The sequence below is a fragment of the Lutjanus erythropterus genome, chromosome 18 (genome assembly GCF_056507025.1).
Source record: "Lutjanus erythropterus isolate fLutEry1 chromosome 18, fLutEry1.hap2, whole genome shotgun sequence".
Taxonomy (NCBI): domain Eukaryota; kingdom Metazoa; phylum Chordata; class Actinopteri; order Lutjaniformes; family Lutjanidae; genus Lutjanus; species Lutjanus erythropterus.
The window spans coordinates 436,176-453,997 of NC_139334.1; the positions used below are offsets into that span (position 1 = coordinate 436,176).

Below are 17,822 nucleotides of genomic sequence, written 5' to 3' on the forward strand. Positions count from 1 at the left end.
CAGATGCAAAACAAAAAGACAAACCCACTGTTCCAGATAAAATACTTAAGAGTACTGATGCTGAGAAAAACAATCAAGACGCCAAAGATGAGGAGGTCAGGGATAATCAGGAGGACACACACGCTGCTGTTGCAAAGGAGAGTCAAACTCAAGAGACAAAAGCCTCAAGCACTAAAACTCAGAGTGCTGAAGGTACTAAAGAAAAGGCTGAAACCAAGCATTCATCAATAAAGAATTTGGTCAAAGACACTGCAGTCACGGACGCTAAGAGTGAAGCTGAAATCCAACACGACCAAGATGAAAATATTACCAAACCAGAGAAAAACAAATCAATAAAAAACAAACAGGAACCAAAGACTGTAACAAAAGAATCTCTAAAGACAAAAGAAGATACCAAATTACTTGAAAAGACAAGTATTTCCACAACTGAAAAAGTAGCTAGTAAGACTGATAAGATACAGAAAAACCTCATTAAAGAGGTTGTTGAAGTTGAAAATAAAGTGACAAAGCAGAAGGATCAGCAGATGACGGCATCAGAGAAAGATGCCAAGAAAGAGTCTGAACCGATCTTCGTAAAATCTAGCAAAAACAGTGGCGGAGAGCAAAAAGACAAGCCCACTGTTGTTCAAGTACTTAGTGGTACTGAGAAGAATAAAAAAGAGACCAAAGAGCTTCTAACCAAAGATGAGGAGATCAGGGATCAAGAACCAAATCAGGACAAACACACTGCCATTGTGAAGGAGAGTCAAAAACCTTTAAGTGCTACAGCTGAGAGGACTGAAGGTGCTAAAGAAGAGACTGAAACAAAGGATTCATCAGTGAAGAGTTTGGTGAATGAGAGTGCAGTTACAGATGCTACAAGTGAAGAAAGTATCCAGCAAGAACAGAAGCCCACAGTCGTTATAGATCAAGACAAGGACATTACAAAACCAAAGAAAAACAAATCAATAAAATCCAAGGGTCCAAATGCTAATCTAGACCAGGAACCAAAGATTGTAACAAAAGAATCTCTAAAGACAAAAGAAGATTCCAAATTACCTGAAAAGACAAGTGAAAAAGCAGTGAGTAAGACCAGCAAGAAACAGGAACAGAGAAACCTCATTAAAGAGGATGTTGAAGTTGAAAATAAAGTGACAAAGCAGAAGGATCAGCAGATGGAGGCATCAAAGAAAGATGCCAGGAAAGAGTCTGAACCAACTGTCTCGAGCAAAAAAAGTGGTGGGGAGCAAAAAGAAAAGCCAGATAAGGCACTTCATAGTACTGAATCTGAGAAGAATGATAAAGAGAAAGCAAAAACAGATGCTGGTTTGAAACAGGAACTGCAGACCTTAAGAGAAGATAAACTCATACACCTCAGTGAGCCGCAAAAGCCCACAAAGCCAACACTCAGTGACAGTTCAGCTTCGTCAGCTACAGTGAAACCAACCAGTCCATCTCAAAGTCTTAAGCAAAAGAAGGAGTCTCCATCAAGCTGGTTAGATGTGGAACATCATCCAAAACAGAAGAAGGAGCATAAAAGAAGGCTGGAAGCCTCAGCCAGTGAGGATGAATCTCTTGAGCTTGATGACTATGATGATTTTATCAGGAGCATCAAGGAGGGCAGCACTCCTTTCTTAGAACCTCCGAAGAGGCGCATCCGTAAACAGTCCCCATCTCCACCCATGCCAGCCATCAGGGAGGATCACTTTGAGAGAACGTTCGATCCAGAGGAATTCAAGTTTGGCCTAAGACAGACTGGCAAAAGTTTCATGGATCTTTCCCCAGGTATAGTGATTAAACACAAAGCAGCTAACAGGGAAGGACGCACTCTGGAGAAACGGGCGCAAGATAACACAGCAAAAGGCCAAATGAAATCACATAATGAAGAGGAAGGAAAAGATGGAGTCAACGAGGGGACAAATAGTGGCGCAGGAAAAGAAGAACAACAAAACAATGGAGAGGAGCCTGGGAAGCCGGCGTCACGACTTGGAAGGATATCCATCCTGTCGAGCTTACTGAGTTCTCCTCGGTCCTCCAGGAAGAGCAAGACGGAAGCTACCTCTGCCTCAAATAGCACACTTTCATCTAACCAACAACAGGACCTGCCCTTGGTTGGAAAGCAAGAAGTTGTTGATTCACCTCTGCGTGGTGCTGAAGCAGATCAGGAGGGCACAGATCAAGCCCTGCTTGTGGGTGGTGGTACAGGTACAGTCAGTGAGTCAGCATTCAGCCCCTCCTCTCTTCCTCCTGTGCCCTCCTTCGCTGAGATAAAGCTGCCTGATCATTTAGAGAAATACCTCAAGAAGAACAAAAGAGAATCTGAGGCCTCCCACAAATCTACAGAGACAACTGAAACAAATTCAAAGCACAGCACTGTGATGGACCAGGCCTCAAAAGCAGGACCAGCTAATGTGGACCTGAAGGGCCGTGCAGGACTGCCTCCAACCAGCAACTACAGCCAGAAGACTTCTCGAAATGGACTTTCTACGTCTAAGACTAAGGTAGGAATTTCAATATTTCAAATGAAAAGCTTCAATAAAAACAAAGGTTATGTACAAATTATTACTCCCAGTTTTTAGCAACAAACAGCCCAAAGCCTGAATGTGTTTTGTCCCACTAAGATGTTACACAAAGCATATGTCCTACTTTTATTTCCACGGTGATGTGTCTGTTTTATATCCTGTTCTTTTGTTGTCATGCTGGTGCAACAGACATGAATCATTTACAAGTGTGGACAGGTGAGACAGGACGCATGCCCTCAGTCTGGAATTTTCGCACAGGACATCGTGCCAAGATCAGCAAAAGCTCAACACTATGAGATATTTGCATCAACATGCAAATGAAGCAGAACTATGCAAAAGATGTTGTTTTTAGGTGAACACTGCAGTGTGCATCACATGTACCCATTTCTCCTGTCATTACAACACAATTATTTTGGTTTCTTTCAGTCAAAATGTATATTCTGCTTCAGTTATTCCCAAACAGACCCTCCTGGCTTCTTCTGCAGTTGTTAGAAGATATGAGGAAAAATTGTAGAGTAGCTCAACTAATTTGATAAAAACAGAAATTACAATTTGATTGATGAAATATATCCACCTTTTGAGTTAGATGTAACACCTGGCCACAGTTAGCTAAAAATCATGGATAAACAATAGTTAGTTTTGAGTATTGATGGTTGGTTGTTATGAAATCCACCTTTTAATAATTGCTTTTGAAGTCTAAAATTAATGAATAAATTGTTAAAGTAGTTAGCTAAAAGTAACAGATCATTAGGTAGGTGAAAATAAAGAAAAAATATTTAAAAAGCACGAAATGATGAATAAACAGTTGCAATAATTTAGCTTTAAGTATTAAAGGTTGAATTAGTCAAAAGTAATAGCTAAATGTTATGTTGCTTTTAGCACTAATGATAATGTATAAATAGTTCAAATAGATAGCTAGAAGAAATTGATAAACTAAAAGCTCATTAGCTAAATGAAAGTAATTATTTAACAGTTGAAATAATTAGCTACGTTACTGTAACAATGCTGCTACTACTTTTATATAATCAATTGTGTTTAATAACATTCAGTTTGAAATAAATTCAAATGACAACATTTGGAACAAGATGGATGGTGATATGAAATGTTTCCTATATCTTGAAATAATTTGGCTTGGAAGAGGCTAATAAACTACTGAACTAAGTTTATCTCTACGATAGAAAACTGAGATCTCTTTTTAAATTCCTAATCAAATTATTACATTTTCTTTCAGATTCCTGTGGTAAGAGGGTTTCACAAAAGGCCTGGAAAGGTATGCTTACATGTTAGTTATTTAGTTTTTTCATAATGGTTTGTGTTCATAATGCATTGTTTGCTGCTACATATTTTAATAAAATGTCTGTTTTCTCGTCCAGATTATTATACATGAACACGCTCAGTTTGGAGGGGAAGCGTTTGAACTCCACACTGATGTAGAGGATGCGACTGCAATGAAGCTGTCACCCGTCATTTCTGTCAGAGTCATCAGGGGATGGTGAGGGGTTTTTGCTACTTTTACGTCCCTGCGCATTTAATGCTAATGATCATAAGCATTTGAACCTGTTACCAGTCAGCAATAAACTAATGATAATGGGAACCGGTTCAGATTGATGAAGATATATTTTTCTTTTTCTTTAGCTGGCTCCTCTATGAAAAACCTGGTTTCCAGGGTCGGATCATTGCCCTCGAGGAAGGTCCCACAGAGCACATAGTGAACATGTGGGCAGAGGAGGGAACTCCAACAACAACAGACCAGATGGGTCAGTCTATACCAACAGCACCGATGGTCATAGGTTCTCTCCGACTGGCAGTCAGGGTAAGTACTTTTTTTAAACAGAAATGTCAAACATTCGGCGGCTCCAACTTCTTAAATGTGAGCTTTCCTGGTTTTCTTTGTCATTTATGTCAGTAACTGAGTTTTATATCTTTGGGTTTGAAGCAATTTGAAGATGTCACTTTGGGATCTGGGAAACTGTGATGAGCATTTTTTACAATTTTTGTCACATGATGAATCGATTAATCGTGAAAATAATAAGCAGGGTAACTGATAATGAAAATATTAGGTATTTGCAAAATGTGCCCTTCTCATCAAGTATCAAAAACAGTTAAATACCAAAAGACAATTCCTGATATAAATCATAGTCTTGACAGTTTTAGACTGGATTTTATTTTATTATTCTTGCTTCTTTTGTTAAATGACAAAAACATATAGTAGAAAAGAAAAATAATAATGATAATAACTCAGAGCAAAGTGTCAGAAGAAGGTATGAAAAACTTCTAATGAAAGCGTGTACCATGTGTAAATATGAATTTTCTGATTAAAGACTTTTGTTTTGTGTTTGACAGGACTACAGTGTACCCCACATCGACCTGTTTGCAGAGGTGAATGGGATGGGGAGGATGTCGTCTTACTGTGACGACACCGTAGAGATCGGCTCCTATGGGATCCCACAGACCACGGGCTCCATTAAGGTCCATTCTGGAGTGTAAGTTCAGCTGGAACATTTACCAAAGGCTCCGTTGTGTCTCTCATTTAACAGACAGGCGTCCGTACGGCCGATATCTCCAAAACTATCTGGATGGATTAATAGCACTACAGGACAGAGTAAAATGTAGTATTTTTGATTTTGGGATGAACTATCCCTTTAAAGCTCCCAAACATGCAAAGTGTCTGGAGACTGGAAGGGAAAGAGTGAGTGTTCATCTGTTCTCTGTCAGAGGAGGAATCCTCCCTGCAGGCTGGAGCTTGTGGTTGACAGTTTTAACTGCTGCTGATTACTGATGTTTAGCACTGAACATTTTTCATGTATCGTGACGTAGAGAGTGAAAGTAATGTATTTATTCCCTTTATTATGTAACAGGTCACTAAACGGTCATTACTGTGCCGTGTGGCGTAGCTGTGGGTTCCCCACTCACCTCCTCTTCTTTTCCTCTCTGTCTTCTCGTTCTGTCTCCGTGTGTCTGTAGCTGGCTGGTGTACACTGATCCAGGGTTTGGGGGTTTTGTAGGAGTGCTGGAGGTGGGGGAGTATCCCTGTCCAGAGGCCTGGGGCTTCCCTGAGCCCTTCGTTGGGTCTCTGAGACCCCTCCGGATGGTACGGCACATGAATTATTTTTGTTTTTCTTTGCATTATGCCGTCTTTTTTTTTTTTTTACATTCATCTTAGTCTGACAAACGTGTGTTTCTTCTTTCCAGGGAGCAATAAGGGTGGAGCATCCTAATGAATTCAAGGTTTGTTCTGCATTACATTTGTTGCCTCTTATCAATATCTGCTCCTTATAGAAACCACACACAGGCTGAAATGTCAACACAAGTCTTATACATTACATTTGTTAACGAGCCCTTTGAGAATCTCGTTTAGAGGCAAACCATGGTTCAACTTGTGGATATTGGGCGGGTACCATGAATCATAAAAGTTTAGCCGAGGCATGTTTAACAGATATGATTCATTCATGTTTGTGGCTCAGATTCACGTGAAGTCGCAGCTTGTTCATGCAGGAATTTGAAGTACCGCTAAAATGTTTAGCTTTACAGAAACACAAAACTAATACCATCATGTATGTCACAGTTTAAAAGATGTGATATGACTTCCTGTAAATATTTTGGTTGAAAGGGGGAACTTGTTTATGAGGGGTTTTCTTTTTTAGCTGAAAAAAGTACGGAAGCTGGGAACAGCCATGTTTGCAATTATTTTTTGATGCCATTATCTCAAGATCACTTGTCAATCACTTAGTTATCGCGAGAAAACGAACAGTCTTATCTTGAGATATTCAAGCCATCATGAGAAAACCAAAGGTTGTTTCCACTTGTTACTTGTAATGTAAAGATTTGGTGCCAACATGCACAGATGGCGTCTTGACAACTATAACCACTAATTTGAGCTGAAAATGTCAAATCATCAGTTTAATAATAGTGATCGTTTTCTCATGAATATGTCGAGAAATCTGCCTTTTGCTTTCTCGAGATGAATCATCAGGAGAGAACAAGCTTTGTTATCTTAAGATACTCGAGGTAATAATGGTATTAAAATGGTAATAAAAAATAAAGTTCAGCCTTTCTCAGCTTCTGCACTGAAGACAATATTCAAAACAACTGTGACGGAGACATAATGTTCAGATTCTTGACACCCTCCTTATCAACAACTTCCTGCTTTACAAGCTGGCAGAATAGAAAATAAATCAACAACTTTACTGATAATTGATTGATTGATTGGTCATTCAGGCAAAAAAAGCCAGATATTCTCTGGTTTCAGCTTTTCAAATGTGAGGATTTTCTAATTTTCTTTGTCATATATCACAGTAAATATATTTTTTAAATATTTTTTTCACCGATTTTAACATGTTAAAGACTAAACAATTAGGAGATTCATTGAGAAAATAATAAATAGTCATTAACTGCTGCCGTAACATAACTGTGTCAAACCTGTTCATGAAGACCAAGAGCTGTTTATTTAATTTTGAGATGAAATAAAAAAACCAAAAACTTAAACTTTATTGTGTTCCTGCAGCTGTTTGCTCCTGCCTGAGACAGAATCTGAGATATGTTACAATATATATTACACTGTCATTGGTGGAATGAATGGCATTCTGCCTTAGGACAGAAATCACACACACACACACACACACACACACACACACACACACACACACACACACACACACACACACACACACACACACACACACACACGGCTCATCTTTAACTCCTCCCGTCCAGGCCTTAGTGTTCGAGAAGCCCAGCTTTGATGGAGAGTGGATAGAGGTCGACAGCGACACGTACAACCTGCAACAAGAACCAGAAGAAGAAAAAACGGACAAACCAGATGAGAAGAAGAAGACACTGTCCACAGTGGGCTCTGTAAAGATACTTGGTGGTCTGTAAGTGTCATCATCTGTCTAACCATTTAGATATTTAGTCTTCTTAAAATCAAATAAGATTACAGTAACAGTAATATTTTTTCCTGTTGTAGCTGGGTAGGCTATCAGGAGGCAGACTTTGAGGGGCAGCAGTACATCCTGGAGGAGGGGGAGTATCCTCACTGCAGCGACTGGGGGGGATCTGAGGACGGGCTGCTGTCACTGCGACCTGTGTGCACAGTAAGCATCACCCGCAGTATTACAGACACGCTGAGGTGGTCACCTGCAGGATTTCTTGTTTCATCTTGTTTCCATCTTTGGCACTGAGGTGTTTCTGAACTTCCACAGTTCAGACGGGTCATTTAAACAGTGCAGCTCTGCTCCTGTTGATTCGAAATCAACTGGAAACATAAAAGAGTTTTTTTTTTTCCAAAAAACCAGCTTCTAATTATTTCACTGTGTTATTATCTTCCCAAGGATTTCACGTCCCCGCATGTTAAACTGTTCAGTGAGCGGCACTTTGATGTCATGGGGCTCAGCATCGACTTGATGGGTCCCGTCGTCAACATGGAGGGCATCGGCTACGGCGTCAAAACTCAGTCTGCCGACGTCATGAGTGGAGTGTAAGTCAAAGCAAAGAACACACCAGAACTCGCACCTTAAAAATCATTGGGAGGGAGAGAAACATTTTGACCGTGTTGTCCACGCCCCTGTAGGTTTTATAAGGGCGTGTGCTTCTCAACCTCTCAGGTGTGACTAAGTGTTCTGTCATAAACACACATGCAGCCCTAGAGGATGTAATTATGAATTATGACGGATCATTCAGGTAATTGATAGCTCTTAAGGGCAAATATTTACACTTATGGTATGAATGAGAAGAGTGAGTCTTTAATTTATATTAAGGATATACAGTCCTTAACAACCACCTGTCATAAAAATGAGAAAACATCAATATTTTAGAAATCTTTCAAAAACTTGTTTAAAACTAAAAATGTTACTGTTATTTATTTGGCAAATAACAAACTGAAACAACTAAATAGTCTTTTTCAAACATAATAACCAAAACACTGGCCTTGATCACAGCTTGCATTCTTGCTGGCATTGTTTTTATGTACTTTTCTCTTTTGTTACTGAGTTCCAGATAGTTTCCCACAGACTTGCTTTAGATGAAACTTTTGTGCGATCGATCTTTGAATCTACTAAATTCCAAATCTGGACTTGGACTCGGCCAGTCCATCAGTTCCAGTCCTCCAGATTCCTTTTTCTTGGTCAAATAGTCTCTGCACGGCTTTGAAGTTTGCTTGGGCTCATTATCTTGTTGGTATACGAACCACGACCAATCAGATTCAGTCCAGAAGGGATCCCATGATGAACTAAGATGTTGTGGTGGACGTTTGTGCTCCCCGGCAAATCTGAGGCGTTTCTGGATGTTTGCAGGCCTCAATAATGTCTTCAGCAGCTCGTCTTCCCTTTAAGCCTCGTTCCATCAGTCGTCTGCTTCTGGTCGTTCTGGAGACGTTCTCACACTCTGATCAAGAATCATTTATCTCTGTCTGAAGATCAGCAGTACATAAATCCAGATGGAAAAAGCTATAAACAAATAAATGATTAAATCCAAAAAATAAAAACAATAAGAAAAGGGAAAACATGTCATACATTCTTCATTCATTCAGTCTTCCATTTTAATGTAAAGCTGCAAGGATTAATCGATTCTTAATCAATTATTAAATGATTCACCAGCTATGTTAGTAATCTATTAATTAATTTGAGTATTTTATAAGAGAAAAGTCACTTCTCTCATTTCAGCTCCATAAATGTGAATATGTTTTGGTCTCTGTGCTCTTTTATGACAGTAAGCTGAATATCTTTGGGTTGTGAGTAAAACAAAACATTTCAGGACGGGTTAGGGTCTTAGGCTTTGAGAAACACTGACAACAAAAAACCCAAACAGCTCTTCATCGATTAACCAAGAAAATAATCGACTGATTAATCGACCATGAAAATAAAGCCTATTTTAATGAAAGCCCAAAATCATCCCAGCGACACCCTCAGTCTTTAAATAAAAAATTTAAGTTAGTGATTTATCATCACGTGTTTTTCAGTGAACAGATTTTTGTCAGTCAGCCAACTGCACGTTGAGACTGAGTCACTTTGTTCAACCTTTATCTACACCTTTATGTAACGTGACACTGCTTTGCATCTGCCTCGCCTGCAGAATCATTTTATGACCTTTTAGAGGCATTGACTTCCTCTTTTTATGTCCATAGCATACAGTTCAATACAGTGATTTGATCAGAGCCAATCACATGAGCGAGGCCTGGGTTCTTACAGGAGAGACGGCTTTACACAGAGGAGTGATTTAAATAGTTAGATTTAGATTTTATTATATTATATTTTATGTCCTCCATTCATGATTTAAGAACAGATGAAAAAAAGGTTTTGCCAGGATAATCTTTCCAACTTCTTTTTTTTTTTTTAATCTGTGAGAAGGGTGGAAAAGGGTGATGTATATAGATATATTTTTTATTCTTCAAGTTACCTTTTCTGTCTGTGAAAACTGAAAAACAAAAGTATTGGCATTTTTCTAACTCTTTGTTGTTTTAATTCTCATTTTGTCCATGTTTTGCATCACTACACCGTGTTCTTCACGTTTTGTTCATTTCTACTCTTATTGTCACATCACTCGTGTAACATTGTTGTCTTTCATTGGCTGCTGAGTTTTGGTGCAGATTAAATAACATTTCTTGCCCATTTTCCTAAGTTAATTTATTTTGAACTGTTCTCACAGGTGAAAAAAAGGAACTTAGAAAAATTATCCTTGCAAAACTTTTTTTTTCACCTGGTCAAACTTTTTCCCTCATCTGTCTAACAGATGAGACAGTGAAAGAAAACCGTGTAGATCATACTGTATCTGTCTGTATCTGTCTGTACTCTGTATCTGTCTGTACTCTGTATCTGTCTGTATCTGTATCTGTCTGTATCTGTCTGAATCTGTCTGTACTCTGTATCTGCCTGTACTCTGTCTGTATCTGTCTGTATCTGTCTGTATCTGTCTGTATCTGTCTGTACTCTGTATCTGCCTGTACTCTGTCTGTATCTGTCTGTACTCTGTCTGTATCTGTCTGTATCTGTCTGTATCTGTATCTGTCTGTATCTGTCTGAATCTGTCTGCACTCTGTATCTGCCTGTACTCTGTCTGTATCTGTCTGTATCTGTATCTGTCTGTATCTGTATCTGTATCTGTCTGTATCTGTATCTGTCTGTACTCTGTCTGTATCTGTCTGTACTCTCTCACTCATGTTGTGTCTGTGTCCCTGGCAGGTGGGTGGGCTTTGAGAATGCTGGATTCAGTGGAGAGCTCTATATACTGGAGAAAGGCCTGTATGCAAACCCAGAGGACTGGGGAGCCCAGAACTTTAAGATCTCATCCATACAGCCCGTCTTCCATGTAAGAAATTATTCAAAACAGGATGCGACGTATAAGTTTTTTCAAATGTGTTGTTCTAAGGAAATCGTGTCCACCTCTGTGATGTTTTAAGTAAATGTTTTTTAATGTCAAGTTTTAGCTTTTAAAACAAACCAACTGTATTTTTGTAGAGGTTCTGTTGTTAAAACCTCCCTACTCTCTGTTCTGTAGGACTCACTGATGGGAACACCAAAATTCAAGGTATCTGCTCTCCATTCAAAGCTTTATATAAAACAGATGAACCCATTTTTCCTCGGCGTCCTGGCTGTCTGTTCTGTCTGGGTCACTGATCTCTGTCTGTATCTGTCTCAGGTGCAGCTGTACTCAGAGCCGGACTTCCAGGGGAGGCTGGTGGCTCTGGACGACAGCACAGCAGCTCTGGATGAGGACTTCATACCCAGGTCCTGTAAGGTTCTGGCTGGCAGGTAAGCAGAAGAGAACTGGCACCTGGAACTGTCAGTGACATTATAGAGACAACTGACATGATGACAGGTTAGATGAAAAGTTAATATTGTATTTAACTGGAGCGAGCTAAAAATGTGTTGATCAAAACCTTCTTATTCAGCAAACTGATTTGACTTCCACCTCTGAGTGCTGAATCACACTGATTCACACTTCTTGGAAGAAGTATAGAGCTCAGCTAGAAGAAAACTAGAGCTGCAACGATTCATCAATTATTAACTGATTGATTAAATTAATCGTCAGTTATTTTGGTAATTGATTAATCAGTTTGAGTAAGAAAAAAAGTCAAAATTCTGTGATTCCAGCTTCTTAAATGTGAATATTGTTTGGTTTCTTTACTTTTCTGTGACAGTTAATTGAATATCTTTGGGTTGAGGACAAAAGTTTTTGACATTTTATAGACCAAACAGCCATTAATGGATTAATTTAGTATGAAGATAATTGATAGTTGCAGCCGTAAAGAAAACATTAAAGCTTTTAGTCCTTTGTAGAACACGGGGCAGTGATGCACTTCAGCCTCTGGTGGCCAAAGTGAATATTGTAACAACAAGCACTTGAGCAAAACAAGGGAATAAATCCAGTGACACAAAAAAGACCTGCCAAAACTTTTTTACTCCTGTTTTCACAGATGAAAAAAGTAATTAACAAAAATGAACCGTTCTTAATTCATAAACAGGACAGAAAATGATTTAGACTTAAAAAAAACAGTGTTTAGTTTCCTGACTTGCCGTGGAGTTGAGCGTATCATCATGCAGTGTTGTAAGACATGATTTTAAAGTTATTTGCAAAATTGTAGAAATATATGACATGAATAATGTGTTTGAATGTTTGTGTGTCAGCTGGGTAGCATTTGAAGGAGCCCAGTTCTCAGAGAACATGTATGTGTTGGAGAAGGGAGAATACCCCAACGCAGAGGCCATGGGCTTCCTGTCCTCAGACCGCATCGTCCGCTCCATACAGACCGCCGGACATGTGAGTGTTGTGTGTTTGAAACATCTGGGTGCTGTGCGATGCTCTCGCTCTGCCTTGTCGGTGATGAAAGAATCGTTGTTGTGGATGAGACTAAAAATGAACTGACCCCCTGCGGTCTTGCTGTCCAGGAGCTGTCTCTGCCCTCCATCGTCTTGTTCAGTAAGACGGGCTGTCGAGGTCGCAGGCTGGTGTTGACAGACGGAGCCGTGAACCTGCTGCAGGCCGGCCTGGACGCTCGCGTACGCTCCCTGGTGGTGGAGGGAGGAATGTAGGTCACTACTTTAACTTTTACACTGCTCTGTTTTTGATATCTTTAAAGGTGTAATCTGAATGTAAGTGGCAATAAGACAGTATTAAAAGGTTAGAAAATACATATACTAAGAACAACATTGAAGTTATTCATTTTTTATAGTTAAAGATGTTTATCATCTGTGTACATTTTAGCATTTTGAATAATTATCAACCAATTAAAAATGTTGATTTTCTACAACTTCATCTCCTCAGCTGTGTTTATGAATGTACCTTAAATTTATGTAGTAAAAGTTGTCATGATGGTAATTTAAATAAATATTTACATTAGTTCAGTGAATTAAGAATCCTTTAGCTAAGCTCTTGTGTGTGATGTGTGGAGGAAATTCAAAAACATTCAAATGTTCATTTTACTGCAAAAGGTTTGGCAGAGACACATGAAATTCCCTTAAATGGTGTTAGCTTAGCTTTTAGCATCGGGCACGTTCTAATTCAGAGCAGTAAACATGTCAAAGATAAGAAGAAGCCACCAGTCAGTCAAATATGTTTAAGGGACAGTTCAGATTTATGGACGTGAGGTTGTATGAAGTATTTAATCCTCAGTCGGTGTGTTACCGACAGTAGATGGCGTGCAGTGGACAGCTGAGGACAGGGTCAGCAGCAAAACACATTAGACACTTACAAGAAACAATATCAGTTCAAGTGTGCTATTTTAAAGTGTATACTATATTTACAGTGTTTTTCATTGCTTTCTGATAACAGGAAACCACAGTTTTATAAGCTCAGTATTGCTCTCTCTCCACCACCAGACTCCTTTGACAAAAACAGTAATTTTACCTCTCAGAACACAGGAATTGCTGCTCTACCGCTGCCTCACTTCGTTTGTTTGGGTTAGTGTGTGACTTTGGTCAATCAGAACTAACCTTTAAAACACAAGGTCACAAAATAACACCAACAAACTAACACAGCAAGGCAGTGGTAGATCAGCGACTCCCAGGGGGTTTTTGCAAATAAAATGAGTGTTTTTGTCAGTGGAGTCTGGTGGCTTTGGAGAGAGCGATATAACAAGTGATATAACTGTTTTTTTCCTGTTGGAGAAAGTTGTGTAACAGCAAGGTAAAGCTGTGAAATACTCTAAATATAGCTTACACTTAAACTGTTTTTTTTAAAGAAGTGAAGTAGCATTGCTTAGCTTCCATGCTGGTACTCCTGTCTTCTCCAAACTGAAAACGTGCCGACCACCATCTACCGTAACACTCTGACTACGGATTCCTCATAATCCAAACTATCCTTACAGAATGTCCATTTTTGACTTTTCTGTCCTTCGTTGTCCCACATTGTGACACACAGCTGATTGTCTTGTCCTCAGGTGGGTGTTGTATGAAGGCAGTAACTACGGTGGTCGACAGCTGCTCCTTCAGCCAGGTGAAGTGGCTGATTTGTCCCAGTGCAACAGTTGGCAGCGAATAGGATCCCTGCGTCCGTTACTCCAGGTAAGGAAGGAGAGACATAGGCCAATCAAAACTTGTTTCAGGAAATAGTCTCATTCATCAGATAAGAGTTTCTGCTTGTTTTTTTTCTCATGAATAAGAGTTAAAAATGAGGAATATACCAAATAAAACAGTTCAATAAAACAAGTTACACACTGAGCTGTAAAAAAAACTTCTATATGTAATGACTGAAATCTAACCGTGTGGTTTTCTGTTTCCGTCCAACAGAAGCAGATGTGCTTCCGTCTGCGGAACAGGGAGACAGGAAGTGTGATGTCCCTGACAGGAGCGTTGGACGACATCAAGCTGATGAGGCTTCAGGCTGTGGAGGAGACGGGAGGGGTGGAACAGATCTGGCTCTATCGGGACGGACAGCTTAGATGCAAGGTACAACACACTGCAAACAATCAAAGTCTTTCCTTCACCAGTACTTGTGGTATAACCTTAAAAGTCTAATATTTACTGTATTATTCTCACTTGGATGCACACTCACCCTACAGGAACAGTGTCTGTGCCACGCATGAGCGCTAAATATAATATTTTTGCATGTGGTCATTTAGAAACAGGCAGGAACTGATGTCAGTTGTTTGAACAATGTCTGTAGTGAAACAACTTTGCCGTCTGACAAAGTTCTAGTTTACTGTGTGCCTCAAAACAGGGGTGTGACCAAGACAATATGCAAAGCAGGAAAAAACACGTATTCCCATCAGACTTCATGCGCTCCACTGGTGACCTCACACACGTTCAGTTTTTCTGCCTCTTTGGTGTCAGCAGGATTTCAAATGCTTACTCACTACTTTATTTAAAAAAAAGGTTTGAAGGATTTCCTGACATCCCAACAAGTTTTTTTTCAGAAATGTAAGTGTGGATATCTCTTATTTCATATTTTCTTTTCTCCTTCTTTGATTTGAAACAGTCAGTGTAGAAGAGAGGGTTACAAGACAACTGACTGACTTGAGATCTGTTCTGTAGGGGCTGATAAACTCATTCCATCCTTTCCAATATTTATCAAACATGTCTGTCTCAAATGTTAACGTTTCCATTACAAAAGTACTGAACATTGCATTAATCCAGTAACTGAAAACAAAAGTCAGTCTTTTTATGATCAGCAGTTTATTGAATTTTAGACATGGACATAAGGACAAGAAAAGACAGAGGAATATAGACACATGAAACAAGAAGTAAAAGTCAATATATACATATACATCTTCAAACAAATGACATTAGACAGAAGCCAACAAAAATCAAATACAGCAAGATAAAAGAAGAAAAGAGGCTGAGCTGTAAATCAGACCAAAGAGGCAGGTGACTGACTGTGTACGTAGAAGGGAGACGAGCTGTCGGTGTGTCTCTGAGGGTCTCCGTACTGAAGACATCTCTCCCGTTTCACATCGTACCCGTCCGTCCTACACAGCAAAGAGAAGGACACTCTTGACTCTCATTGTTGGACCAACAGTTCTTAACAAAAGTCAATCTTGATTTTTTTTTTAACTTATCTCTGATTGTCTTCCAGCAGCTGTGAGTCTCAGAATGTCCTTCAAACACGCGGTAACGATCGACTCCCACAGACCCACAGCACGCCGTCTGACACGCCGTCTGACACGCCGTCTGACACGCCGTCTGACACGCCCTCGACCGTTAAAGTGCTGGTGTTATTAAGAACCCGACCTTATTTAATTGTGGATGTCTGAAATTAAAACTCCAGTGCACTGAGTTGCAAAACTGATGTCATTTGTCCTTGGAAGAATGTCATTGTGGGTATCTGAGTTCTTTTCAGCTCTGAAGAATTAAATGACAGATATCTGCAGTACATATCCAGTCCAGCTCTTACAGCCTGTTAGAGATCCTACGTTTAGTTTAGTTTTGTGGAAATCTTTAATTACCAGTCTGACTAATGAGAATACAATTTTGAAAAGGAGTCAAAAGTGGGAGGAGCTTCAATTAAATGTTAAACAGTTTAACTTTTGCACTTGCAAAAATGACTAAAGAAGGAATATGTTGCAGAGTTTTAGAAAGTCTCCATGTAGATCATCACAACAACAATTTTCCACAATAAATTTTAAGCAGCAAGGAAAAATAAGCAGTTTTTATGAATACCTCTTCATCCTCCATGTCCTCCATGTCCTCCATGTCCTCCATGTCCTCCATGTCCTCCATGTCCTCCATGTCTCCAGCTGGTGGAGGACTGTTCGCTGCAGACCACAGGCGGTGTGGTGATGGCGGGCTGCAGGCTTTGTGTGTCTCCAGAGCCGGGCAACGACAACCACCTGTGGAACATCACCCCAGACGGACTGGTGCGCTGCCACCTCAAACCTGGCCTGGTCCTGGAGGTCAAAGGTCAGACAGAGTTGTTCTAATTTTGTATTTTTCATTGTTATTTTGTTTTTCATTTTTGTATACAGTTCAGCATCAGTAAGTTTTCAGAGATTTTATTCTGATATGGAGGATATTTATCAGACTTTTTCTGGTCAGTTTTATTTGGTTACACAGTATCTTTGCAGTTAGTTCTCGTTTTTAATCAAGTCTAGTCACTGAAATGTTTTTTCACCTCTAGTTTAGTTGTAGTTAACTATAATAACCTTGTTGTCGAGTCATGCTTTATGAAAAAAATGGACAAGGCTACAGTTACCTGGCAAAGTACAACTCAGTGTGTTTGAGAGTCAGTCCTGATCAAACAGCTCCATCTCCTGGTGTATCGAGGAGGTGCAGTGAAGGAACATACCTGTTTGCATGAGTGCAATCACACACACACACACTGTTTTGTCTTTTCTAAAGAAGTAGTTTAAACACATTGTGTGGTGACTGTTAATGCATCATTATTTTCATTCTTGAACTTGTCAACAGTCTAAGTGTTGTCTTTGTTTCTCAGGTGGTCACCAGTATGACAAGAACCAGGTGATCCTCAACACATTTGATGAGAATAAACTTAACCAAAGGTGGACTGTAGAGATCCTGTGATCCCCACGGTGCAGCTCTGCAAGGGCAGTGAGCCTTGTGACGCAGCTCTGCTGTGGAGCCCACACCACAGAAACGAGCCCAGTATGGGTATTTTGCACAAACACGGCACTCTTTTCTAGTATTGTGACTCTTGTTTACTCTTGTTGTGGAGGGTAACCACTGACTGGATCTACATTACGACTATTAACCAGAGTTAGAAGAATATGCGCTCTCATAGCCTCTGATGAAATAACATTTTCTTTTTCAGAATGAGTAATGCAGAACGTTGCTTGTTTGTAGCCACTGGATTTTGAACGCTGTAAACCAAAGACTGTGCAGCTCTGTGTAGGTTTTCACTGCATGTAGTGAGAACTCAGCCCTGTTTTAATGCTGCACACTTCTCTTCACTTCACGGTACTTTTCTACTGCATGTCTGTTTTCTCATCATTATGTTGGCAAATATGAATGTATACTTTACTGTATGCTGACAGCTGCAATATGAAGTCTGATGTGTCTACACTCCAAAGATCTTTTCTTTTTGTAATTACTATAGATCAAAAATGATCTATTGTAAAGTTTTGATATCTTTTTAGGCTTTTACACAAACTGTACTTCACTTTACTTTACTACTGTACTTTTAGGTTGTACATAAGCAAGTGTATAGTTGAGTTTAAGAACTGCAGTGATAATTCTGTCCACTGTTGATTGTAAATATGTGAATGTAAAAGAGAGAACTGTTACACAGACATACAAGATGTGATTTTCTTTTGTGTCTTTTTTAGAAAATAAAACGTCTTTCTTTGGCTTTTATTTACCTTTTGTTCTCTGATTTTGTAAAAGTAGTAAGGTGATCCATTATCCATGGATGTGGGGTGGAAATGTTTTCACAGGA

The 17,822-nt window shown here is 39.5% G+C and overlaps 1 protein-coding gene across 1 annotated transcript in view; it reads left to right on the forward strand.

Annotated features, from left to right (window-relative positions):
* crybg1a (crystallin beta-gamma domain containing 1a) overlaps nt 1-17,260 on the forward strand; it is a 58,838-nt gene extending 41,578 nt beyond the window's left edge. The window contains exons 6-25 of the mRNA XM_084742357.1: nt 138-192; nt 793-2,480; nt 3,733-3,771; nt 3,875-3,993; nt 4,137-4,314; nt 4,845-4,984; nt 5,466-5,592; nt 5,694-5,729; nt 7,215-7,375; nt 7,468-7,594; nt 7,832-7,977; nt 10,676-10,802; nt 10,992-11,021; nt 11,133-11,245; nt 12,122-12,254; nt 12,383-12,522; nt 13,873-13,996; nt 14,222-14,380; nt 16,168-16,330; nt 16,863-17,260. Coding sequence (XP_084598483.1) covers nt 138-192; nt 793-2,480; nt 3,733-3,771; nt 3,875-3,993; nt 4,137-4,314; nt 4,845-4,984; nt 5,466-5,592; nt 5,694-5,729; nt 7,215-7,375; nt 7,468-7,594; nt 7,832-7,977; nt 10,676-10,802; nt 10,992-11,021; nt 11,133-11,245; nt 12,122-12,254; nt 12,383-12,522; nt 13,873-13,996; nt 14,222-14,380; nt 16,168-16,330; nt 16,863-16,951 — 3,894 coding nt within the window. The 3' untranslated portion in view covers nt 16,952-17,260. The remainder of the gene's footprint in view (nt 1-137; nt 193-792; nt 2,481-3,732; nt 3,772-3,874; nt 3,994-4,136; nt 4,315-4,844; nt 4,985-5,465; nt 5,593-5,693; nt 5,730-7,214; nt 7,376-7,467; nt 7,595-7,831; nt 7,978-10,675; nt 10,803-10,991; nt 11,022-11,132; nt 11,246-12,121; nt 12,255-12,382; nt 12,523-13,872; nt 13,997-14,221; nt 14,381-16,167; nt 16,331-16,862) is intronic.
* Nucleotides 17,261-17,822: the final 562 nt, after the last annotated feature.